The sequence below is a fragment of the Arachis ipaensis genome, chromosome B5 (genome assembly GCF_059453495.1).
Source record: "Arachis ipaensis isolate K30076 ecotype BB chromosome B5, ASM5945349v1, whole genome shotgun sequence".
NCBI lineage: Eukaryota > Viridiplantae > Streptophyta > Magnoliopsida > Fabales > Fabaceae > Arachis > Arachis ipaensis.
Window position 1 is genome coordinate 43,915,335 of NC_142440.1, and position 24,035 is coordinate 43,939,369.

Here is a 24,035-nt window from a genome sequence, read left to right on the forward strand (position 1 = left end):
TTCAACATATCATCATTGAGCTCTAAGGTGGAATTCATTCTTAAAATTTTTGAAGAACATTTTTTTCGAAATTTTTTTTTGAAATATTTTTAAAAACTTTTTAAAAAGAAAATAAAGGTTGAAACAAGAAAGAAGGTTACCTAATCTAAGCAACAAGATGAACCGTCAGTTGTCCAAACTCGAACAATCCCTGGCAACGGCGCCAAAAACTTGGTGCACAGAATTGTGATCACACTTTTCACAACTCTGGTACAACTAACAAGCAAGTGCACTGGGTCGTCCAAGTAATAAAACCTTACGCGAGTAAGGGTCGATCCCACGGAGATTGCCGGCTTGAAGCAAGCTATGGTTATCCTGTAAATCTTAGTCAGGAGGATTCAATTGGTTATGAGTTTTGATAATTGAAAGATAAATAAAACGTAAATTAAAATAAAGATACTTATGTAATTCATTGGTGGAAATTTTAGATAAGCATTTGGAGATGCTTTGTTGCTTCTAAACCTCTGCTTTTTGCTTTCCTATTGTCATGCCATCATGCGTGCTCCCTTCCATGGCAAGCTGTATGTTGGTGGATCACCGTTGTCAATGGCTACCATTCGTCCTCTCAGTGAAAATGGTCCAGGCACGGCTTCTGTACGGCTAATCATCTGTCGGATCTCTCGTCTCGGATGAAGAATACCAGGCACATCTATCGCACGGCTAATCATCTGTCGGTTCTCACTTGTGTCGGAATAGGATCTCTCTATCCTTTTGCACACTGTCACTGCGCCCAACATTCGTGAGTTTGAAGCTCGTTTGTTCTAGCCTTTACCACGAAGGTTCTAATCTCTGTGAGTTTGACTGCTCTGTTGTCAGGAGATGCAAGTCAAAGTCACGAACGAGAGTCCTAAGAGATTATACTCCAGCTGTCGTCCAATGACTATGTTAAACATCATGTAGACCGCTTGTGGTTGTTAGGCACGCGGATCTTGGCTAAGCGAGTAATAAAGATAGTGGGTGACTGTCACGGGTCACCCCTTCATTCTGACTTAACTGAATTAAGAACGAGAGTATATCTTGGAGAAGAGACATGCGTGAATTGAAAGAGAAACAATAGTACTTTCATTAATTCATGAAGAACAGCAGAGCTCCGCACCTTAATCTATGAGGTATAGAAACTCCACCATAGAAAATACATAAGAGAAAAATGTATTGGCATGGCCATGTGGCCAGCCTCCAAATGTGAAAAATGGCATAAGATGATAAAAGGTCTGAATACAATAGGAAAGACTAGTATTTATACTAAACTAGTTACTAAGGATTACAGAAATTGAGTAACTAAGTGCAGATAGTGCAGAAATCTACTTTTGGGGCCCACTTGGTGTGTGCTTGGGCTGAGCATTGAGCTTTACACGTTCATAGGCCTTTTCTGGAGTTAAACGTCAGCTTGGATGCCAGTTTGGGCGTTTAACTCCCGTTCTGGTGCCAGTTCCGGCGTTTTACGCTAGAAAAGAGTCTCTAACTGGCGTTGAACGCCGGTTTGGGCCATTAAATCTCGTGCAAAGTATGAAATATTATATATTGTTGGAAAGCCCAAGATGTTATCTTTCTAGCCCAATTGAGAACGCGCCAATTAGACTTCTGTAGCTCCAGAAAAACGTGTTTGAGTGCAGGGAGGTCAGAATCCAACAGCATCTGCAGTCCTTTCTCTGCCTCTGAATCAGATTTTTGCTCAGGTCCCTCAATTTCAGCCAGAAAATACCTTAAATTATAGAAAACACACAAACTCATAGTAAAGTCTAGAAATGTGATTTTTGGATAAACTAATAAAAATATAATAAAAAGTAACTAAAACATACTAAAAATTATGTAAAAATAATGCCAAAAAGCGTATAAATTATCTGCTCATCAAGTTCCATCTGCTTTCTGGACTTCCTTGCAAGGTGTGGAAATGGGATAAGGATGTCGTCTTTGGTAGCTTTAGCTTTTTCTGGTGCGCCATCCCCTGGTTGAGTTGCTTCTTCTTAAACCATGCCTTGTACTTCATCTTCCTCTTCAACATCCTCTACTTCAACCATGTCCTCAACTGGGGCATTTTCTTCTGGGCTTGGCTCCTCATGATTCATCTCTTACAGTGTGGTTCCGGACCTTAAAGTGATGGCATTAATTCCACCCTTGGGGTTGGGTATAGGTTGAGAAGGAATTGCACTGGAGCTTGAAGGCTGGTTGTTGGAAGTGTTCATTGAACCAATCTGTGAGGCAAGAACTTGTACAGCAGAGGTCAGACCGTTTAAGGTGGAGCTGAGTGTTCTCTCCATGGTCTTTTGTCTTTGTTCAATAGACTGAAGCAATTCGTTATTAGAAGAAGAAGGGGGGTAAGTGATTTGAGAGGCCTGCTGTTGGTTGTTCTGAGGCGCTTGGGACTACCTTAGGTCAGGTGCTCTGTAAAGCTGATTTTGGTTCTGCTGTCTGTTGTTGTATTTCCACATCTGATTTCCATTGTTGTCTCTGCCTCCTCTGTTGTAGTTGTCCCTCCATCCTTGGTTGGAATTATCTCTCCACCCCTGGTTGGAATTATCTCTCCATCCCTGGTTGGAGTTGTCTTGCCAACCTTGATTGTAGTTTCCACCTTGGTTATAATTGCCGCCTTGTTGATTGTATCCTTGGTTCGGGCGGTCATAGAAATTATGAGTAGCTGCCAATGTGTTATCTTCTTGTTGGAGTTGCGGACACTCATCAGTGTAATGAGTGTAATCAGCACATATTCCGCATACTCTTTGAGGAACCAACTGTTGACTTTGTTGTGGTGAGGGAGGCTGAAGTTGTTGTTGATTTAGCTATATCTGATTCAGTAGGTTGGTTATCTCACATATAGCCTGTGTGAAGGCAGTAGTCTCACTGCTAGAGGAAACCTCTGCAACAGCCTTGGGGTGGTTGTTCCTGTGCCTGTGATTCTGAGTGGACTCAGCTAGGTCACTGATCAGTTGCCATGCTTCATCTGCGGTCTTGTACTTTTTCAGAGAACCATTACTTGCACCATCCAATGTAGTCTTATCCCGAGGCTTCATGCCTTGAGTGAAGTAGCTAATCAACACCAACTTGTCAATCATGTGATGGGGGCATGCGTCCAGAAGATTCTTGAAGCACCTCCAATACTCATAAAGAGTCTCTGATTCTCCTTGAATAATGCGGGAGATCTCTTTCCTCAGTCTGTCTGTAACTTCAGCTGGAAAGTATTTTTCGAAGAATTCTCTCTTGAGCGTATCCCAGTTTGTAACAACTGCTTCAGGTTGGGAGTAGTACCACTCCCTCACCTTTCCCTCAAGAGAAAATGGCAAGGTGGTTAGCAGAATAGAATTTTCATCTGCACCATGACACCTAACAGTAGAACAGACTGTTTGAAAAACCCTGAGGTTCTTGATAGGCTCCTGAGCAGGTAAGCCATGAAACTTGGGCATTAAATTGATTAGCGCAGTCTTCAGTTCAAAATTTGCAGCCAGATTTGGGTGACGCACTTGATACGGTTGCAGAGTAAAGTCTGGGGATCCTGCCTCCTGGAGAGTAATCCTCCTGGGCTCCGCCATGTTACCTATACGTAAATCAACCGAGTCAGTAGAAAAGGAGCTTGTTTCTTCCTCAGATGGTGCTTCAGAATCGCCTTCAGATAAGACTGGTGAATTGGTAGTAACCACTTCACCACCCTCAGAGGCTAGCCTATGCCGAGCTCGCTTAATATGTGAAATAGTTCTATCAATTTCAGGATCAAATACGGCTAAGCTCAGATCAGGTAGTGAACGTGTCATTCAACGAAAGAAACATACAGCTCATGGTAATAAAATAAAATAAAATATGCAAACAAATAAAACTAAAAATATTTACACTAACTAATAATTTGGCACACTATTGTAACTCCCCGGCAACGGCGCCAAAAATTGATGTGGGCGGAAATCAGCCAATTAAGAAATTAATATAAGAAATACGTTGCGAGTACATTTCTTAACCAGCAAAAATCCGCTTATCAATTTAGAAAGGTTGTCACAAAATTAGAATGAAAATACTGGGAGTATGAACCCCAGGTCGTCTCCCAACGAGTTGACAAAAGGGTGCTATCTCATTAATCAAGAGTTTTTCGAGAAATTTTGAGAGTTGAAAGACAGGAATATAAAGGATTGTGAATTAAAGCAATGCAAATTAAAAGAGATTTATGTATTCGGAATAAAAAAGCCTTGACCGGGGGTATGATTAATTGGAAGTTCTATCCTTGTTGGATTTTCTCAAGTGTAGCATCAAGAGGTTGTTATTTTTACTTAGTTAACCCTTACTAAATAAAGGAAAGTCAAGTGATTGAGCTAACTCTAATTCGCAAATCCTCTCTCTTGGGAAGGACTAGCGTTAGTAAATAGAGAATTAGCCAACAACTTCCAATTTAACTAATCACTTGAGCATTCCAACTCAAGGGTCTCCTCTTAATCAACCCCCAAGTCAAGTTGGGAGTCTACTCTGTCAACATGAATACCATCTTCGTGGTTTTATAAGAGAAGTAAAAAGGGAACATGGTAATTAAAATCAATTAGAAGTAATTAAACAAATAATAAAATTTAAATGGAAAAATACTTCTTGCATTAATAAATTCTAAAAACAATCCAATTGTAACTCTGAACAAAGATTAAGGATATGGAAGAGTAAGGGAATAAGAAAACAAACTAGTATAGCAACTTCAACGGAGGTAATGACTCTTCTCAATATCCAAAACAAAAGCATAAAACTAGAAATCTATGAATGTAAAAGAAAACCTAGAGGAAGAGTAATTCCTCTTTAAGATTCAAAACTAAAACTAAAACTATGCTAATGAGAATGTGTCCCGAGTCTCTGCTCATCCCCTGGCTCTAGTCTGTGTTTCTGGGCCGGAACTGGGTCCAAACTTGGCCTAAAATTGCCCACAACGCTTTGTGCAATTTCTGCAGATCGCGCATCTCATGCATACGCTTCAGTCACGCGTGCGCGTCGTTTGACGATTTTCCTTGTCATGCGTACGTGTCAGGCATGCGCACACGTCGTTGTGCGAACTCCAATTCACGCGCACGCATGATCCATGCGTGTGCGTCACTCTTCGCTGATTGTCTCCTTTATTTCTTGTGCTCCTTCCATTTTTGCAAGCTTCCTCTCCATCGTCTAAGCCATTCCTGCCCTATAAAGCCTGAAAACACTGAACACACAGATCACAACATCGAATGGTATAAAGAGGGATTAAAATACACAAATTAAAGGTTTAGGAAGCAAGTTTTTAATCATAGAGTAGAATCGGGAAGGAATTGTAAAAATCATGCAATTTATATGAATAAGTGTGCAAAGACTTGATAAAACCACTCAATTGAGCACAAGATAAACTATAAAATAGTGGTTTATCACACTGCAAGGGGTGTGCAGACGCACGAGCTCGTGCGCACGCACAGATGGTGAAAAACGCAGTTGTGTGCGCACGCACAGCAGGGTGCGTACGCACAGATGCCCTGTTTCACAAAAAAAATTTCTTTTTAAAACTAAGGTACCAACCCTTAGTACATCAACATATCAACCCCAAATCATACAAACATTCACAAATTCATGATCTACAGGCATTTCAAATTATTTAACTCAAAAAGAACATCAACCCAAACCTAAGATAATCATCATATCACAAGAAAGCAACTATTTCAAAAAGCTATAAAAAAAAGTTGGAACATTGTTACCATGGTGGGGTGTCTCCCACCAAGCACTTTGGTTTAAAGTCCTAAGTTGGACTTTGCATGGCTTCATTGATCAATTTGAGACCTCTCCAAGGAGGAAAATCTCCAACTCCTTGACATTCTTGGGTTGAGTGTGATAGAGTTTCATTGAATTAGACTTCTTGGCAACATTCTCTTCTTGTTCTTTGCTAACCTCAATCACTTGATCTTCAATTATATCTCACCCAAAGATAGAGTAGGCTTCGAGAATGGGTTTCTTGGATTCTTCCAAAGTGAAATTTACTACCTTGCCATCGGCCTCAAAAGAATAGACTCTTGAATGTGCATCCAGCTTGAACCAGGATGTCTTCAAAAATTGCCTTCCAAGTAGAATGGATGATGGCTTGTCTGAGTCAATGGGAGGGGTCTCCAAAATGTGAAAATCCACCAGGAAGAGTAAACCTTGGATGTCAACTAGGACATTTTCCGCAATCCCTACAACTGGTACAATGCTCTTATTGGCCAACTCAAATCTCGCCCCGGACCTCTTTAGGGGTGACAAGTTCAATCTCTCATAAATGGGGAGTGGCATAATGCTTACGCACGCTCCCAAGTCGCACATACAGTCCATGAACTTAATCCCACCAATCAAACAAGTAACCAAACATGGACCGGGATCATTGCATTTTTCAGGAATTAGAGAAGAGATAGAATCATCTACCGGCCTTTTGTTGAATTCGCCAATCTTGTCCTTATATGTGCAAACATCTTTGAGGAACTTGGCATACTTGGGCACTTGTTGAATGGCTTGAAAGAGAGGGACGGTGACTTCAATATTCTTAAAAATTTCCACCATGTTGGGGTCAAGTTCTTCTTGCTTCTTAGCTTACTTAGCCAAAGTTGGGAATGGAATTGGCATAGGCTCTTCAAGCGAATTCTTCCTCTTTGGCTCCTTGGCCTTGAGTGGTTCCTCCTCACCTTTCGCAATATTTTTCTCCTCATCCTTCATCACTTCCACATCATCTCCAACCTCTTCATTGTGGGTTTCCTCACTCAAACTTGTAGGCACAACACCAATTTCATCCAACTTGGTGCCACTCCTAAGGGTGATAGTATTGATGCTTCCCTTTGGATTTGGTTGGGGTTGAGAAGGTAAACCACTAGAAGTTGAGGTTTGTTGAGCATTTTGTGTAGTCAGAGGAGAAAGGGTCAAACGGGAGAGAGCTTCGGCAATAGTAGCCCTATATGTTTCTTGTTTCTTATGAAACTCCCGTTGCTCTTGTATAAAGGTTTGCAGTGTGTCATTCATGTAAGGTTGATTAGGAGGAGGGGCTTGATTTCCTTGAAGAGGGTTAGATCTACTATTTGGATGTTGATACCTCGCTTGAGGTTGAGATTGTGGTGGTTGTTGGTATTGTTAGTAGGGTTGTTGGTATTGTGGTTGACTTTGGGTAGGTTGATGATAGTAGGCTTGCATGTTTGGGTATGGTTGAGCTTGAGGGGCTTGGTTCCACCTTTGATTAGAATTATCCCTCCATCTTTAGTTTTGATTTCCTCTATGCAGATGAGTTCCTTGATTATAGTTGGACCTTTGTGGGTATGGATTGGCTACCGCTAATGTAGTGTCCTTTTAGAGTTGAGGGCATTCATCAGTGTAATGGTTGTTACAAGCACAAATACCGCATGATCTTGGTGGTCCTTCAATTCTTGGAGGTTGAGGTGGAGGAGATAGCAAAGCTTGGGGAATTTGTTGCCCTTGGGTGATTTGTCTCAACAAAATTTTCATCTCACCGAGGGTCTTAGTCAAAATGGCATCTCCGGAAGGAGAAACTTCATTTAAAGCTTTTGGTTGTGGATTTCTCGCCCTTGAGTGTTGAGTGAAGTCCGCCAAGTCCGCTATGATTTCCCAAGCTTCCTTAGCGGTCTTGTTCTTGGTGAGGGATCCTCCACTAGAGGCATCTAGAAGAAGCTAATCTTGGGGGTTCATCCCTTAACAAAAATAACTAATAAGCACCAACTCGTCAATACGGTGGTGAGGGCAAGCTTCCAACAACTTCTTATATCTCTCCCAGTACTCATAAAGAGTCTCCCCATCTCTTTGCACAATGCAAGAGATTTCCTTTTGCAGCTTATCTGTCTTCTGAGGTAGGTAAAATTTTTCCAGAAATTCCTTACGCAGCAAGTCCCAATCAGAAATCACATCTCCCAGTTGAATATAGAACCATTCCTTCGCTTTTCCTTCCAAAGAGAAAGGGAAAGCGAACACTAAAACTGGCACTTCATCCGCACCATGTCTTCTCGCAGTGGAGCATGCAACTTGAAAGTCCTTAAGATGCTTAAGAGGGTTTTCTCCGGGTAGTCCATTGTATTTGGGGAGCAAGTTTATCGTGCCGGTCTTGAGCTCAAAATTTGGATCCAAAGCCGGATACCAAATTTGTATCGGTTGCAAGTTAATATCAGGAGCTCCGGCTTCCCTTAAGGTGATTCTACGAGGTGGATCCGCCATGGTTTTATCACCTGAGTCACTCAAAGAGATTTCAGCACTCCCCACAGATGAATATAAGGTTTCCTCGTTAATTGAAGAATGATGGTCACGGATTGATGGTGATAGTGAATTGGTGTGCTCTTCAAGCAAGCCCGATTCACTATTCATAAATGCTAGCCGACGCCGAGCTTGCCTAATATGAGTTAAAGTTCTTTCTATTTCTGGATCAAAAGGGGTCAAGCTCAGGTCTGGAAGCGACCGTGTCATTCAACTGAGGAAGCAATAAAAGCATGCAATTATGAAAAGCAAAACAAGAATAAACAAATAAACAAAAACCAACTTAACAATCAATAACTACTAAGACTAGCTAGATAGAAATGCTATCTACAAATTAGTGCCAAGTAGCAAAAAAAAAAAACCAAGTATTCACACTATTCACATATTTACAACAACCAAAATTATAGCACTCATTGCACTTAAAGTGATTCCCCGACAACGGCGCCAAAAACTTGATGAGGGTAGTTATTGCCGGTTTAGAATTAATCAAAGTTTGAATTCAAGTTCGTCAATAGCATAGCCCAAACCAACAATGAACTCTCACAATCAAAGTTTGAATTCAAAGAGATTTCATTATTAAAAACCAATTCAATTCCGGGAGTGTTTAGTTCCCGGATCGTCTCCCAAGGACACTTGAGACCAATGAGTGTACAATTCTGGTTGTGATGCTCATGGAGTTTTCAATGAAGAGATAAACATATAAAGCAATAAAAGAACATGCAAAATTGTGATAAATGAACTAATAAAGGAATTAGCGAATTAACTATGCAATATAGACATGTAAGGTATAAAAGGAATTGATTAAAATGTGTATGAACAATTTAAAGCATAAAAGGTATCTTGGCTTGGAATGAGCTAAGGGTCCTTTCCTTGTTGAAATCAAAACTATGACAATTAGAATGGATTAATCTCACTTGATTAACCCTCACATCAGAGAGTAAGTTAAATGAGCATAAGTGTTCTTAACCCACAAATCCTAAATTGCTTGCTAATTGCCTTAGCAACAAATTAGCGTTAATGGAACAAGAACAATTAACAATCCAAGTATTGACACTAAATATTGGACATTCCAACTCTAGGAACCCAATTACTCACTTTCCCCAAGCCAAGAGATAGAAAACTAGCACAAAATCATAATTGACATTTTGTCAAACACTTGGTGGACAAAAACACTAAACATGGGAAAAATGAGAAAATGTTTGAAACTAAAAGCAACAAATGATCTCAATCAACAATAACAACTCAAGAAAGCATATAATAATCATCAATTATCAAATTCATCAACAAGAAATTGAAGTTTCAAAAGAGAAGTAAAATTGGTCTATAACTTGAAGTATAAGAAAGAGTAAGAACAATGTAGCTATAAAGAGTAGTAACAAAGAGATACTTACAGTGGAAGCTAGCAAAATTCAAGATCAAAAATGGAAATGGCACTTGAATGTAAAACCCTAGTATAAACCCTAATAGATATGATGAAAAACTTAAAGAACAACTATACTAAAGCTTTCTACTACTCCTCCTAAGCTACCCTAATGATATGCTATGGTCTTCCCTTCATTTCTCCTTCATTATGAGCTAAATGGCTTCAGAAATGGGCCTCCAATCCACCAAAATCGCAAGTCACGTACAATTTTAAAGAAGGCATGTGTGGACAGCTGTGCGTACGCACAGACGTGTGCGCACGCACACTCTGCCAAAATCTCTTCCTGTGCGTACGGACAGGGTGTTGTCCGCACGCACACTAGGTGATGCTCGAAACGCGGCTCACACGCACGCGTGGCTTTGCTCTGATGGCTGTGTGTACGCACGCAAGTCTGTGCGTATGCACACATCGCTGTGCTCTTCTCCTTTGATTCTTCATGCTTCCTCCACTTTGCATGCTCCTCTTCCATTTTCTCCAAGCCATTCCTACCTTATACCTCTGAAATCACTCACAAATAACATCAAGGCATCGAATGGAAGGCAAATGGGATAAAATTAATCAAATTAGGCACAAAAGAGCATGTTTTCATAATCAAGCACAAATTAGGAAGAAAGTTCAAAAGCATGCTATTTAAGGGGATAAGTGCAAGTTTAAATGATGAAATCCATTCAATTTCAACCAAAAATCATCATCAAATACGGATTCATCAATTCCCCCACACTTAAACACTAGCATGTCCTTATGCTAAACACACTCAAAGGAGATAGATGAAAGGAAAAATAATTTATTCTATGTACTACCTAAATGCATGCAACTATCCTAAAGGTTACTACCAATATGTACTATGCAAGGAGTTGGTAAAACAAACCATGAAATTCCAATCCATCACAAGAAAGCTTTAGGGCAAATGCAAAGAGTTTATGCACTAAAATCAATGTCCAAAGAGTTGAATTGAAATTTTCAAAACTAACCCACAAACAACTTGCAAGAGGATACAACATAAGATGCAAGAACATAGAATTGAGCGATCGAACCCCTCACCGGATGTGTATTCACTCAAATCGCTCAGTGTTTAAGGCTTAATCACTCAATTCCCCTTTTATCATGCTTTTCAAAGATTTGCAAGTCATCTAACAATCAACTAGTATTTGATGCATGAAAAACAAATATCATGAGGTCTTTGGAAGGTTGTAATAGAGCTAGGGCTTTGGTAGGATAAATATGGTTAAGTGGACTTAAAGAATTAGTTCTTTGATTAGCTTAAGTGTCCACCTAATCCTATATTGCCTATATACTCATAACAATGCAACCTATCTACCCATTTTTCTCCTATCTCACACTCCTCATGCACTTTCTTTTCGAAACATGAACATATGCATCCTTTATTTCAACTTTTTATTTCACATTCTATTATGCACAAGTTTTTTTTATTTGAATTTGTTAGCACAAGAGATGCATATGAATTAAAGCAATGACTGCATGAGTATTACCCAATTGCCAATTTTTCACAATGAGTTCCATGCCTCTATCACCAATGCTTCCCAACAATTCCCCCCACACTTAGAATATACACACTAATCCACCCAAGCTAATCAAAGAGTAATTCAAGGACATCAATGGTTTTTTGCTTAAGGGAGAATAACGTGCTAAAATCAGAACAAAAGGGGATTTACAGGCTCAACAGAGGTTCACAAAGGTGATTGCAAGGGTTGGCCATATAGGTTGGTGAGTTCAACATCAAAGATGTCCTCAGTCATGCTAAATGTATCCAAACAACAAATACAGAACATAAAGAATCATGCAAATCAATGATCACAATAAAAAAGGAGTATAATCACACAAGAACAAACATTATGGTTGAAAAATGCAATCATCTATTAAAGCTTAAAATCTCACAAGGTATGTTGTTCTAGCTCTTTTCTATGTTCTACAAACAGAATACTTCACGCAAGTTGAAAAACATAAGATTTTTCTTCAATTCAATCAATGGTACGCCCTAAGAAAGATTTCATAGAAATTCCTTGGTGTTTCACCAAACTTATTCACTCTGTCATGCAACATGCAAACATTAACCACCGTATAACTATGAACAATAAAGAAATATATACAAACAAACAAACCAAGATGCAGATAGAGATAAAGCTACTAAAAATGAAGAAAAATAACTAAAAGAGTATTGCAAAGTGTTTTGAGAAAATAATGTTTTCATAATCAAGCACAAATTAGGAGGAAAGTTCAAAAGCATGTATTTAAGGGGATAAGTGCAAGTTTAAATGATGAAATCCATTCAATTTCAACCGAAAATCATCATCAAATATGGATTCATCACCACCACCTCCGAATCTTGGGAGATGGAGAGATTCATCACCAAAGCGCACTGACGGGCAGAAAATTGCCGATTAAGAATTTATAGTGAAAATAGCGTTGCAAGTACAGTTTTTAACCGACGAAAATTCTGCTTATCAATTTAAAAAAGGTTGTCACAATTTAAGAATAAAATACTGGGAGTAGAATTCCCAGGTCATCTCCCAACGAGTTGACAAAAGAGTGCTATTTTATTGGTCAAGAATTTTTCTGAGAATTTTTAGAGTTGGAGAATGGGAAATTAAAATAATTATTAATTAAAGCAGTGAAAATTAATGAGAGGTTTTATATATTTAAAATAAAAAGCCTTGACTGGGAGAAGATTAATTGGAAGTTCTATCCTTGTTGAATTTTCCCAAGTGTACTGGTAAGAGGTTGTTATTTCTACTTAGTTATCCCTTAGCGAATAAAGGAAAGTCAAGTAACTGAACCAGCCCCAATTCACAAGTCCTAATCCTCTCCTATGGAAGGATTAGCATTAGTGACTAGAGAGCCAGCCAACAACTTCCAATTTCCAATTAACACTTGAGTATTCCAACTCAAGGGTCTCCTTTTAATCAACTCCCAAGTCAAGTTGGGAGTCTACTCCATTGACATGAATGCCATTTTCATAAACAATAAAAGGGGAAGAAAAGAAGACATGGAAACTCAAATAAAATAATAACAGAAAATTAATTAAAGGTAAAAATAATTCTTTGCATTAATAAATTCCAAAATCAAAGATATCAATATGTAAATCTGAACAGGGTTAATGGGTGATTAAAAGAGTAAGGGAATAACGAAACAAACTAGAATAATTGAAACTTCAACGGAGGTAGTAACTCTTCTCAATATCCAAATCAAAAGCATAAAACTCTAAAATTATGAATGTGAAGAACCCTAGAGGAAATAGTGTTTCTCTCTAAGATTCCGAACTAAAACTAAAAACTATGCAAATGAGAATATGTGTTGAGTCTCTGCTTGTCCCCTGGCTCTAGTCTGTGTTTCTGGGCTGAAAACTTGGTCCAAACTCAGCCCAAAATTGCCTCCAGTGTCTTCTGCGATTTCTGCACGTGGCGCACGTCACACGTACGCATCAATCACGCGTACGCGTCGCTGTGCAATTTCGCTTGTCACGCATACGCGTCGCTGTGAAAATCTCTAAATCACACGCACGCGTGAGCCATGCGTGCGCGTCGATCCTCGCTGGTTATCTCCTTTATTTCTTGTGCTCCTTCCATTTTTGCAAGCTTCCTCTCCATCCTTTAAGCCATTCCTACCCTATACAGCTTGAAAACACTTAACACACAGATCATGACATCGAATGGTATAAAAGGGAATTAAAATACATAATTTAAAGGCTTAGGAAGCAAGTTTCCAACCATAGAACAAAATTGGGAAGGAATTGTGAAATCATGTAAATTGTATGAATAAGTGTGCAAAGACTTGATAAAAACCACTTAAATTAGCACAAGATAAACCATAAAATAGTGGTTTATCAATCTCCCCACACTTAAACATTAGCATGTCCTCATGCTAAGCTCAAGGAGATAGAAAGAATGAATGGGGGTCAGTAAGACTCATGCTATGCAACCTATGTATGTGAATGCAACTATATGCTAAGATGTTTCTATCTACTTAGTTAAAAGTAAACAAGTTCTCCAAGACAAACATAAATCAGATTCCACTAATTCAAATCACACAATAAAAGACAGGTAAACTTGTAAGAAGATAGCTCATGAAAGCAGGGAACATAGAATCAAGCATTGAACCCTCAAGGGTAGTGTATATGCACTCTAATCGCTCAAGTGTCTAGGGTTAATCAACTCTACTCTTCTCTAGTCATGCTTTCTAAAACTTTGTTCTTCATCTAACCAATCAACAAATATTTAGTGTACCAATGCAAACATCATGAGGTCTTTTCAAGGTTGTAATGGGGCTAAGGTAAGGGTGAGGATATATGTATGGCCAAGTGAGCTATAATATGAATCTTTGACTAACCTAAGTTCTCACCTAACATACAAACACTCTATATAACTCTAAAATCATTCCTAGCTACCCAAAATTCCACTTTTTCATCGCATACTCATGTATCAAATTTTCTTTAAATTCACCACTATGCTTTGATCTTTATTAAACTTAGCATTGGGGTGGTTTTATCCCCTATTCATTTATTTCTTTTTCTGTACTTTTCTTTTTCTTTTTTTATGAACATAAAAGCAAACATAACATATCAATACACATGGTTTTTCTGGTATCACATGAGTATGCACCCAAGTTCCCAATACTTTTGTCAATAAAATACAACACAATTTTATCAACCCAAGTTCCCACAATTTTCCACACTTAATTGATACACAATCTCTATCTTAAGCTAACCAAAGATTCAATTGGGGTAATTAATTGTTTTTCCGTTTAAGGCTAGTGATGTGGTAATATAAAGAACAAATGGAAATTAAAAGGCTCAAGGTGGCAAATAAAGGTAATTAAAATGGTAGGCTATTTGGGATAAGTGAGCTAATAACAAATGATGGCCTCAATCATATGTATGCATGCAAATACACTAAACAATGGACATATAGAATGGAACAAACTATAGATTATAATCATAGAGAAGAAAACACACAAGAATAAAAAATCATGGTTAAATAATGTCACCATATAATTAAGCTCAAAATCTCACAAATAGTGAAATACTATAAAATAGGGTCTTAAAAAGAAATTTATTACTTCAACCAAGCAAAACATACATCCAAGCAACTAGTATCATGCAATCTATCCTATCTAACAAAAGAAAAAAAATCAAATGTTTGTGTTAAGAGAGAGAAATTACCCCTGGAAGTCAAGGACTGACCTCCCCACACTTAAGGCTTGGCATGGTCCTCCGTGCCATCAGTAAGGAGCAAGGTAGGGCTGGAAGCATCGCCTCTGCTGTCTGGTTTGCCATAGATCCCTGTGCTACTGGGTAAAGGGGAGTCCGGGGTGTCCTTCTGTTTTAGAGGTGGGTGGGTACCAACAATGAGCTCCTTCAGGTAATTGTATCGGCGCTTGTTACGGCGCTCCATTTGCTCCATCCGCTGGTCCTGCCGGTTGAACCTCTCAAGGATCTGAAGGAACATCTGATGGGTGGATGGTGCTTGTGGTGTGGAAGATGGTGGAGTAGAAGAAGGAGTATCCAAAGATGGGCCTGCAGACCAGCTCGCAGAGGGAACTGGTGGTCTGATGTACTTCCCATTCAGGACATATTGGTCGGCCTTAGGGATCATGACCTTCGTGTCTCCAGCCCGATAGGAAACACCCGCTGCAGAGACTAAATCTGAAACCAAGGTGGGAAAAGGCAGGTTACCTACAATCTTTACGTGTCCCATTGCCTGCCGGATGAGTCGAGGCAGGTTGAGAGGTTGCTCTGTCAGGATGCACCAGATGAGAACAGCCATGTCCGCTGTGAAGGTGGACTCGTGAGTGCTCGGAAAGATATAGTGGGACATAATCTGTACCCACACGCGAGCTTCCAAGGTAAGTGACTGGGCTGAGATGCTCTTGGGTTTTGACCGATGTTGCCCATAGATCCAGGTGCTGCCAGGTTAGGCTATAACTCCAAGGATGCTATCCCAGTCGAACTGATACATCTAGCACTTAAGAGAGACCTCTTGATATGCATCCAATCCCTCTGGGCTAGGTGAAAGATCCAGTACTCTCTGTATGACACTCTCGGAGACAGGGACTTGTTGCTGACGAACATAGACAGTCTGCAAAGTAGGTGAGTAGAAGTTGGAGTAGAATTCAACTACCCATGATAAGTTGGCCTCACACGGCTGCCTCCTCAAGAATCCCCACTGTCTCCTCTCGATGCGAGGCTCCACAAAATCAACAAAGTGTGTTGGGACAATGAGTAGATGCTCATTATTTTAGTTCCTCTCAGCGAGGATGGGGAACATCTGCTTGCAGTAACGGGTAGTGAACCGTGTGGAGTCCCGTGCGGAAAAGGCTTTCTTTGCTTCATCAACTTTAAGGATCCTCTTTACCCGTTTTGTTGGTGGCTTGACGCTTGTAGATGGTGGCGCCTTAGTTGGTGTTCGCTTGGTTCCTCTCTTTGCTGATGTCTTGTCAGTGGCCTTCTCCTTTCCTTTCTTGGTATCCATGCCTAAGGAAGAAAGAAAGAGGGAGAATGTTAAATATAGATAACTAAAGAACCGAAAGGAAGAAATTTCAAGTGATAATGAATGCCAAAGAAAAGATGATAGCTTAAATTCATGGTAGCTATAACATGTAGGTAAGACATTAATTAAGAGCATGAAGGCAATTCATAATAATTAGATGCAAGAGGGTAAAAGCATGCAAGTAATAGGCATGAGAAGCATAATTCAAGCATCGATTCTTAAATGTGCCAAATTAAAGAGCACTTGTATGATGACAATTGTAAATGATAATCCCAAATACATGTGGAGTACAAGTGTTGTGAAAAAGAGGCATTAAAGTGTAAGAGTAAAATAAAATATGATTCAGAATGCTTTGAGAGCGTTTTCACAAACACTTGGTGTGCAACTTAAAATAGGAATGAAAATAATGGATCCAAATGTATATGAGAGCCAAAATTACATGTTAATTGTCAAATCACTCCTCATAGTATCCACAAGCTTTATGATAATAAGGTAATGCCCAAATAGAACTCCAACACCAACAAAAAAAATGCATGGAAAAAGAATGCAAAATAAACCACAAATAACTAAGCTAATAAAAATGGAGAAGAAAGAGAAATTATTAATATGCAATAATGAAAGAAGAATGAAAGAGTAGATGGGAGGAAGAGAAGAACCTTAGGTAGAAGATGAAAAAGGAAGGAAGAAAGTAGTAGATAGTAAGAAGGAATAATGAAGAAAGAAGGAAGAAGAAGTAAGGGAGAATTAGGATTGAAAAAGAATTAGGATTGGGGAGGGAATAATTGAAATCTGGCGGTGTACTGGTTTAACCATGCGGTGAATGCGACGCGCGCGCGTACTGCACACGTACGCGTGGGCCACGCAAGTTTTAAGTGACGCGTAAGCGTCTTTGAGGCGTACGCGTGACATGGGTTGTGCCAATCGTGCGAAGGCAGCCCCGCGAAAGCACAACTCTCGGGTTGAAACGCATGAGAGCCAAAAAGACATACGACGCGTGCGTGTCAGGTATGGGCAGGCATGGATAGCCACATAGTGAAACTGACGCGCACGCATCAGGGATGCGTACGTGATGAGCGGATAATTTATACCCTTTTGGCATTGTTTTTACATAGTTTTTAGTATGTTTTAGTTACTTTTTATTATATTTTTATTAGTTTTTATGCAAAAATCACATTTCTGGACTATACTATGAGTTTGTGTATTTTTCTGTAATTTTAGGTGTTTTTTGGCTGAAATTGAGGGACCTGAGCAAAAATATGATTCAGAGGCTGAAAAAGGACTGCATATGCTGTTGGATTCTGACCCTTCTGCACTCGAAGTAGATTTTCTGGAGCTACAAAAGCCCAATTGGTGCGCTCTCAATTGCGTTGGAAAGTAGACATCCTGGGGTTTCCAGCAATATATAATAGTCCATATTTTTCTGAGATTTTATGGCCCAAACTGGCGCTAAAAGACAGCCTAAAACTTTCTAGCGTAAAACGCCCAAACTGGCACCAGAATTGGAGTTAAACGCCCAAATTGGCACCCAAGTTGGCGTTTAATTCCAGGAACAGCCTATGCATGAGAAAGCTTTAATGCTCCACCCAAGCACACACCAAGTGGGCCCCAGAAGTGGATTTCTGCACTATCTGCACTTAGTTAATCATTTTCTGTAAACCTAAGATACTAGTGTAGTATAAATAGCACTTTTTACTATTGTATTAGAGAGCTTATGCCATATTTCACATTTAGAGGCTGTCCATTCGACCATGCCTAGACCTCTTTTCACTTATGTATTTTCAACGGTGGAGTTTCTACACCCCATAGATTAAGCTGTGAAGCTCTGCTGTTCTTCATGAATTAATGCAATTACTACTATTTTTCTCTCTATTCACGCCTACTTCTTCTCTAAGATACTCACTCGTACTTCAATCTGGAGAATGATATGATCCGTGACACTCATCATTATTCTCAATTCTATGAACGCGTGCCTGACAACCACTTTCGTTCTATCGGAGCTCAACGTAGTCATTGGGCGACAGCTTGAGTGCGTATCTCTTGAGTATCTGGTGCACGAAATTGTGATGTCCAGGCTCGAACAATCCCTGGTAATGGCTCCAAAGCTTGGTGCTTTGGTCTTAATTCATAATTGTCACAACTTCGATACAACTAACCAGCAAGTGCACTGGGTCGTCCAAGTAATACCTTACGTGAGTAAGGGTCGAATCCCACGGAGATTGTTGGTATGAAGCAAGCTATGGTCACCTTGTAAATCTCAGTCAGGCAGATATAAAGTGATAATGGTGTTTTTGAATATTATATAATAAAATAGGGATAGAGATACTTATGTAATTCGTTGGTAGGAATTCCAGATAAGCGAATGGAGATGCTTTTCGTTCCTCTGAACCTCTGCTTTCCTGCCATCTTCATCCAATCAGTCTCACTCCTTTCCATGGCTGGCTTTATGCAAGGGCATCACCGTTGTCAGTGGCTACATCCCCTCCTCTCAGTGAATAATATGCTCACGCACCCTGTCACGGCACGGCTATTCATCTGTCGGTTCTCGATCATGCTGGAATAGGATTCACCCTCCTTTTGCGTCTGTCACTAACGCCCAACAATCGCGAGTTTGAAGCTCGTCACAGTCATTCAATCATTGAATCCTACTCAGAATACCACAGACAAGGTTTAGACCTTCTGGATTCTCTTGAATGCCGCCATCATTCTAGCTTACGCCACGAAGATTCTGGTTAGGAGATCTAAGAGATATTCATTCTAGCTTAATTCATGTAGAACAGAAGTGTTTGTCAGGCACGCGTTCATAAGGGAGAAGGATGATGAGCGTCACACATAATCATCACCTTCATCACGTTCTTGGGTGCGAATGGATATCTTAGAAGCGAAATAAGAAGAATTGAATAGAAAACAGAAATACTTTGCATTAATCTTTGAGGAACAGCAGAGCTCCACACCTTAATCTATGGAGTGTAGAAACTCTACCGTTTGAAAATACATAAGTGAAGGTCCAGGCATGGCCGAGATGGCCAGCCCTTCTGATCTAAGAACCAGGCGTCCAAAGATGATCCTAAGATCCTAAGATGATCAAAAGATGCCTAATACAATAGTAAAAGGTCCTATTTATAATAAACTAGCTACTAGGGTTTACAAGAGTAAGTAATTGATGCATAAATCCACTTCCGGGGCCCACTTGGTGTGTGTTTGGGCTGAGCCTGAGTGTTGCACGTGCAGAGGCCATTTGTGGAGTTGAACGTCAGTTTCTGTGCCAGTTTGGGCGTTCAACTCTGGTTTTGGATCCTTTTCTGGCGCTGGACGCCAGATTTGGGCAGAAGGCTGGCGTTGAACGCCAGTTTACGTAGTTAATTCTTGGCCAAAGTATGGACTATTATATATTTCTGGAAAGCCCTGGATGTCTACTTTCTAACGCAATTGGAAGCGCGCCATTTCGAGTTCTGTAGCTCCAGAAAATCCACTTTGAGTGAAGGGAGGTCAGAATCCAACAGCATCAGCAGTCCTTTTTCAACCTCTGAATCTGATTTCTGCTCAAGTCCCTCAATTTCAGCCAGAAAATACCTGAAATCACAGAAAAACACACAAACTCATAGTAAAGTCCAGAAATGTGAATTTAACACAAAATCTATTAAAAACATCCCTAAAAGTAACTAGATCCTACTAAAAACATACTAAAAACAATGTCAAAAAGCGTATAAATTATCCGCTCATCACAACACCAAACTTAAATTGTTGCTTGTCCCCAAGCAACTGAAAATCAAATAGCATAAAAAGAAGAGAATATACTATAAATTCCAAACTATCAATGAAACATAGCTCCAATCATATGAGCGGGACTTATAGCTTTTTGCCTCTTGAATAGTTTTGGCATCTCACTTTATCCATTGAGGTTCAGAATGATTGGCTTCTATAGGAACTTCAGATTTCGAATAGTGTTATTGACTCTCCTAGTTCAGTATGATGATTCTTGAACACAGCTTCTTTATGAGTCTTGGCCGTGGCCCTAAGCACTTTGTTTTCCAGTATTACCACCGGGTACATAAATGCCACAGACACATAATTGGGTGAACCTTTTCAGATTGTGACTCAGCTTTGCTAAAGTCCCCAATTAGAGGTGTCCAGGGTTCTTAAGCACACTCTTTGTTTTTGCTTTGGACCTTGACTTTAACCGCTCAGTCTCAAGTTTTCACTTGACACCTTCACGCCACAAGCACATGGTTAGGGACAGCTTGGTTTAGCCGCTTAGACCAGGATTTTATTCCTTTAGGCCCTCCTATCCACTGATGCTCAAAGCCTTGGGATCCTTTTTATTTGCCCTTGCCTTTTGGTTTTAAGGGTTATTGGCTTTTTCTGCTTGCTTTTTCTTTTTCTTTCTATTTTTTTTTTCGCCTATATTTTTTTTTTCTGCAAGCTTTGCTCTTTGCTGCTTTTTCTTGCTTCAAGAATCATTTTTATGATTTTTCAGATTATCAAATAACATGTCTCCTAGTCATCATTCTTTCAAGAGCCAACATATTTAACATTCTTAAACAACAACTTTAAAAGACATATGCACTGTTCAAGCATACATTCAGAAAACAAGAAGCATTGTCACCACATCAATATAATTAAACTAAGTTCAAGGATAAATTCGAAACTCATGAACTTCTTGTTCTTTTGAATTAAAACATTTTTCTTTTTTTAAGAGAGGTGATGGATTCATAGGACATTTATAACTTTAAGACATAGTTACTACTACTAATGATCATGTAATGAAGACACAAACATAGATAAGCACATAACATAGAAAATGAAAAACAGAGAAAGTAAGAACAAGGAATGAGTCCACCTTAGTGATGTCCTTGAGCTCTTCTATGTCTCTTCCTTGTCTTTGCTGCTCCTCCTTCATTGCTTTTAGATCTTCTCTGATTTCATGAAGGATGATGGAGTGCTCTTGATGTTCCACCCTTAGTTGCTTCCAATAATTGTGTGGAAGAAAATGTATCCCCTGAGGTATCTCAGGGATCTCTTGATTTGCAGTCAAATGTTCTACCACTGAGCTATAGACCCTTGATGGAAGCTTTTGTCTTCCCTTTCCTCTTTCTAGAGGTTTCTCTGGCCTTAGGTGCCATCAATGGTTATGGAAAAAACAAAAAAGCTATGCTTTTACCACACCAAACTTAGAATGTTGCTCGCCCTCGAGCAAAAGAAGAAAGAATAGAAGAAGAAGAGGATGTGGAGGAGATGGATGGCTGTGTGTATTCGGTCATATGGGTGGGATTGGGTGGGGAAGAGATGTTGAATTTTTGAAGGTAAGTGGGTGTATGGGTGTGAGTGGTAAATGGAAGACAGAAGGGATGAGTGTTTATTGGGAATAGAGGATGATTGAGAAGAGAGAAGAGAGTGAGTGAAGGTAGGTGGGGACAGATCTTGGGGTGTCAAGGCATTTACATCCCTGCACCAATTTAGGCATGCAAAATGCCCTTGCACACAACTCTGGGCGTTCAGCGCCAGGTTGGTGCCCATTTTGGGCGTTCAACGCCCCTTTGCTGCCATTTCTGGCGTTGAACGCCAGAACCATGCTTGTTCTGGGCGTTCAGCGCCAGGATGCTCCCATTCTGGGCGTTCAGCGCCAGAACTATGCTCTGTTCTGGCATTTGAACGCCAGACAGATGCTCCTCCAGGGTGTGATTTTTCTTCTGCTGTTTTTGATTCTGTTTTTGATTTTTTTGTTTATTTTGTGACTCCACATGATCATGAACCTAAGAAAACATGAAAAATAATAATAATAATAATAAGAATTAGATAAACATTGGGTTGCCTCCCAACAAGCGCTTCTTTAATGTCAATAGCTTGACAGTGGGCTCTCATGGAGCCTCACAGATGTGCAGAGCTTTGTTGAGACTCTCCAACACCAAACTTAGAGTTTGGATATGGGAGTTCAACACCAAACTTAGAGTTTGGTTGTGGCCTCCCAACACCAAACTTAGAGTTTGACTGTGGGGGCTCTGGTTGACTCTGCTTTGAGAGAAGCTTTTCAAGCTTCCTCTCCATGGTTGCAGAGGGAGATCCTTGAGTTTTGAATACAAGGGAGTTCTCATTCCATTGAAGGACTATTTCACCTCTGTCAACATCAATCACAGCTCTTGCTGTGGCCAGGAAAGGTCTTCCTAGGATGATGGATTCATCCTCTTCCTTTCCAGTATCCAGGACTATGAAATCAGCAGGGATATAAAGGCCCTCAACCTTTACTAAAACGTCCTCTACTTGTCCATAAGCCTGTTTTCTTGAACTGTCTGCCATCTCTAATGAGATTTTAGCAGCTTGCACCCCATAGATTCCCAGTTTCTCTATTACAGAGAGGGGCATGAGGTTTATTCCTGAACCAAGGTCACACAGAGCCTTAAAGATGATGGTGCCTATGGTACAGGATATTATGAACTTTCCAGGATCCTGTCTCTTCTGAGGCAATGTTAGTTGATCCAGATCACTTAGTTCATTAATGAACAAGGGAGGTTCAACTTCCCAAGTATCAATGCCAAACAATTTGGCATTTAGCTTCATGATTGCACCAAGAAACTTGGCAGTTTGCTCTTCAGTAACATCCTCATTCTCTTCAGAAGAGGAATACTCTTCAGAGCTCATGAAGGGCATAAGGAGGTTCAATAGAATCTCTATGGTCTCTAGATGAGTCTCAGATTCCTTTGGTTCCTCAGAGGGAAGCTCCTTATTGATCACTGGACGTCCCAGGAGGTCTTCCTCCTTGGGATTCATGTCCTCTCCTCTCCTCATAGGTTCGGCCATGGCGCTTATGTCAATGGCCTTGCACTCTCCTTTTGGATTCTCTTCTGTATTGCTTGGGAGAGTACTAGGAGGGATTTCAGTGATCCTTTTACTCAGCTGGCCCACTTGTGCTTCCAGATTTCTAATGGAAGACCTTGTTTCATTCATGAAACTTACAGTGGCCTTAGATAGATCAGAGACTAGATTTGCTAAATTAGAAGCATTTTGTTCAGAGTTCTCTGTCTGTTGCTGAGTTGATGATGGAAAAGGCTTGCTATTGCTAAACCTGTTTCTTCCACCATTATTAAAGCCTTGTTGGGGCTTTTGATCCTTCCATGAGAAATTTGGATGATTTCTCCATGTTGAGTTATAGGTGTTTCCATAAGGTTCACCTAAATAATTTACCTCTGCTATTGCAGGGTTCTCAGGATCATAAGCTTCTTCTTCATAAGAAGCCTCTTGAGTACTGTTGGATGCAGCTTGCATTCCATGCAGACTCTGAGAGATCATATTGACTTGCTGAGTCAATATTTTATTCTGAGCCAATATGGCATTCAGGGTATCAACTTCAAGAACTCCCTTCTTCATAGGCGTCCCATTACTCACAGGATTCCTTTCAGAAGTGTACATGAACTGGTTATTAGCAACCATGTCAATGAGTTCTTGAGCTTCTGCAGGCGTTTTCTTTAGGTGAATGGATCCACCTGCAGAAGTGTCCAGTGACATCTTTGATAGCTCAGATAAACCATCATAGAATATATCCAGGATGGTCCATTCTGAAAGCATGTCAGAAGGACACTTTTTGGTCAACTGTTTGTATCTTTCCCAAGCTTCATAGAGAGATTCACCTTCTTTCTGTCTGAAGGTTTGAACATCAGCTCTAAGCTTGCTCAGCTTTTGAGGAGGAAAGTACTTGGCTAAGAAAGCCGTGACCAGCTTATCCCAAGAGTTCAGGCTGTCTTTGGGTTGAGAATCCAACCATAATCTAGCTCTGTCTCTTACAGCAAACGGGAAAAGCATGAGCCTGTAGACTTCAGGATCTACTCCATTAGTCTTAACAGTATCACATATCTGCAAGAATTCAGTTAAGAACTGAAAAGGATCTTCAGATG

The 24,035-nt window shown here is 40.0% G+C and overlaps 1 protein-coding gene and 2 non-coding genes across 3 annotated transcripts; 2 read left to right on the forward strand and 1 right to left on the reverse strand.

The window, feature by feature from the left end:
- Positions 1–5,925: 5,925 nt before the first annotated feature.
- LOC148564009 (uncharacterized) lies at positions 5,926–6,540 on the reverse strand. The gene has a single exon (XM_088486991.1). It carries the CDS (start codon positions 6,538–6,540, stop codon positions 5,926–5,928), a length of 615 nt encoding a protein of 204 aa, XP_088343117.1.
- A 1,168-nt stretch (positions 6,541–7,708) lies between these two features.
- LOC148564010 (small nucleolar RNA R71) lies at positions 7,709–7,815 on the forward strand. Its single transcript, XR_015883850.1, has one exon. It is a non-coding gene; the product is annotated as a small nucleolar RNA R71 (small nucleolar RNA).
- A 15,888-nt stretch (positions 7,816–23,703) lies between these two features.
- LOC148564011 (small nucleolar RNA R71) lies at positions 23,704–23,811 on the forward strand. The gene has a single exon (XR_015885067.1). It is a non-coding gene; the product is annotated as a small nucleolar RNA R71 (small nucleolar RNA).
- The last annotated feature ends 224 nt before the right edge of the window (positions 23,812–24,035 follow it).

Excerpts from the sequence above, each read along its gene's own strand:
- LOC148564009 (XM_088486991.1), bottom strand. The coding sequence starts at position 6,540 with ATGGTGGAAATTTTTAAGAATATTGAAGTCACCGTCCCTCTCTTTCAA.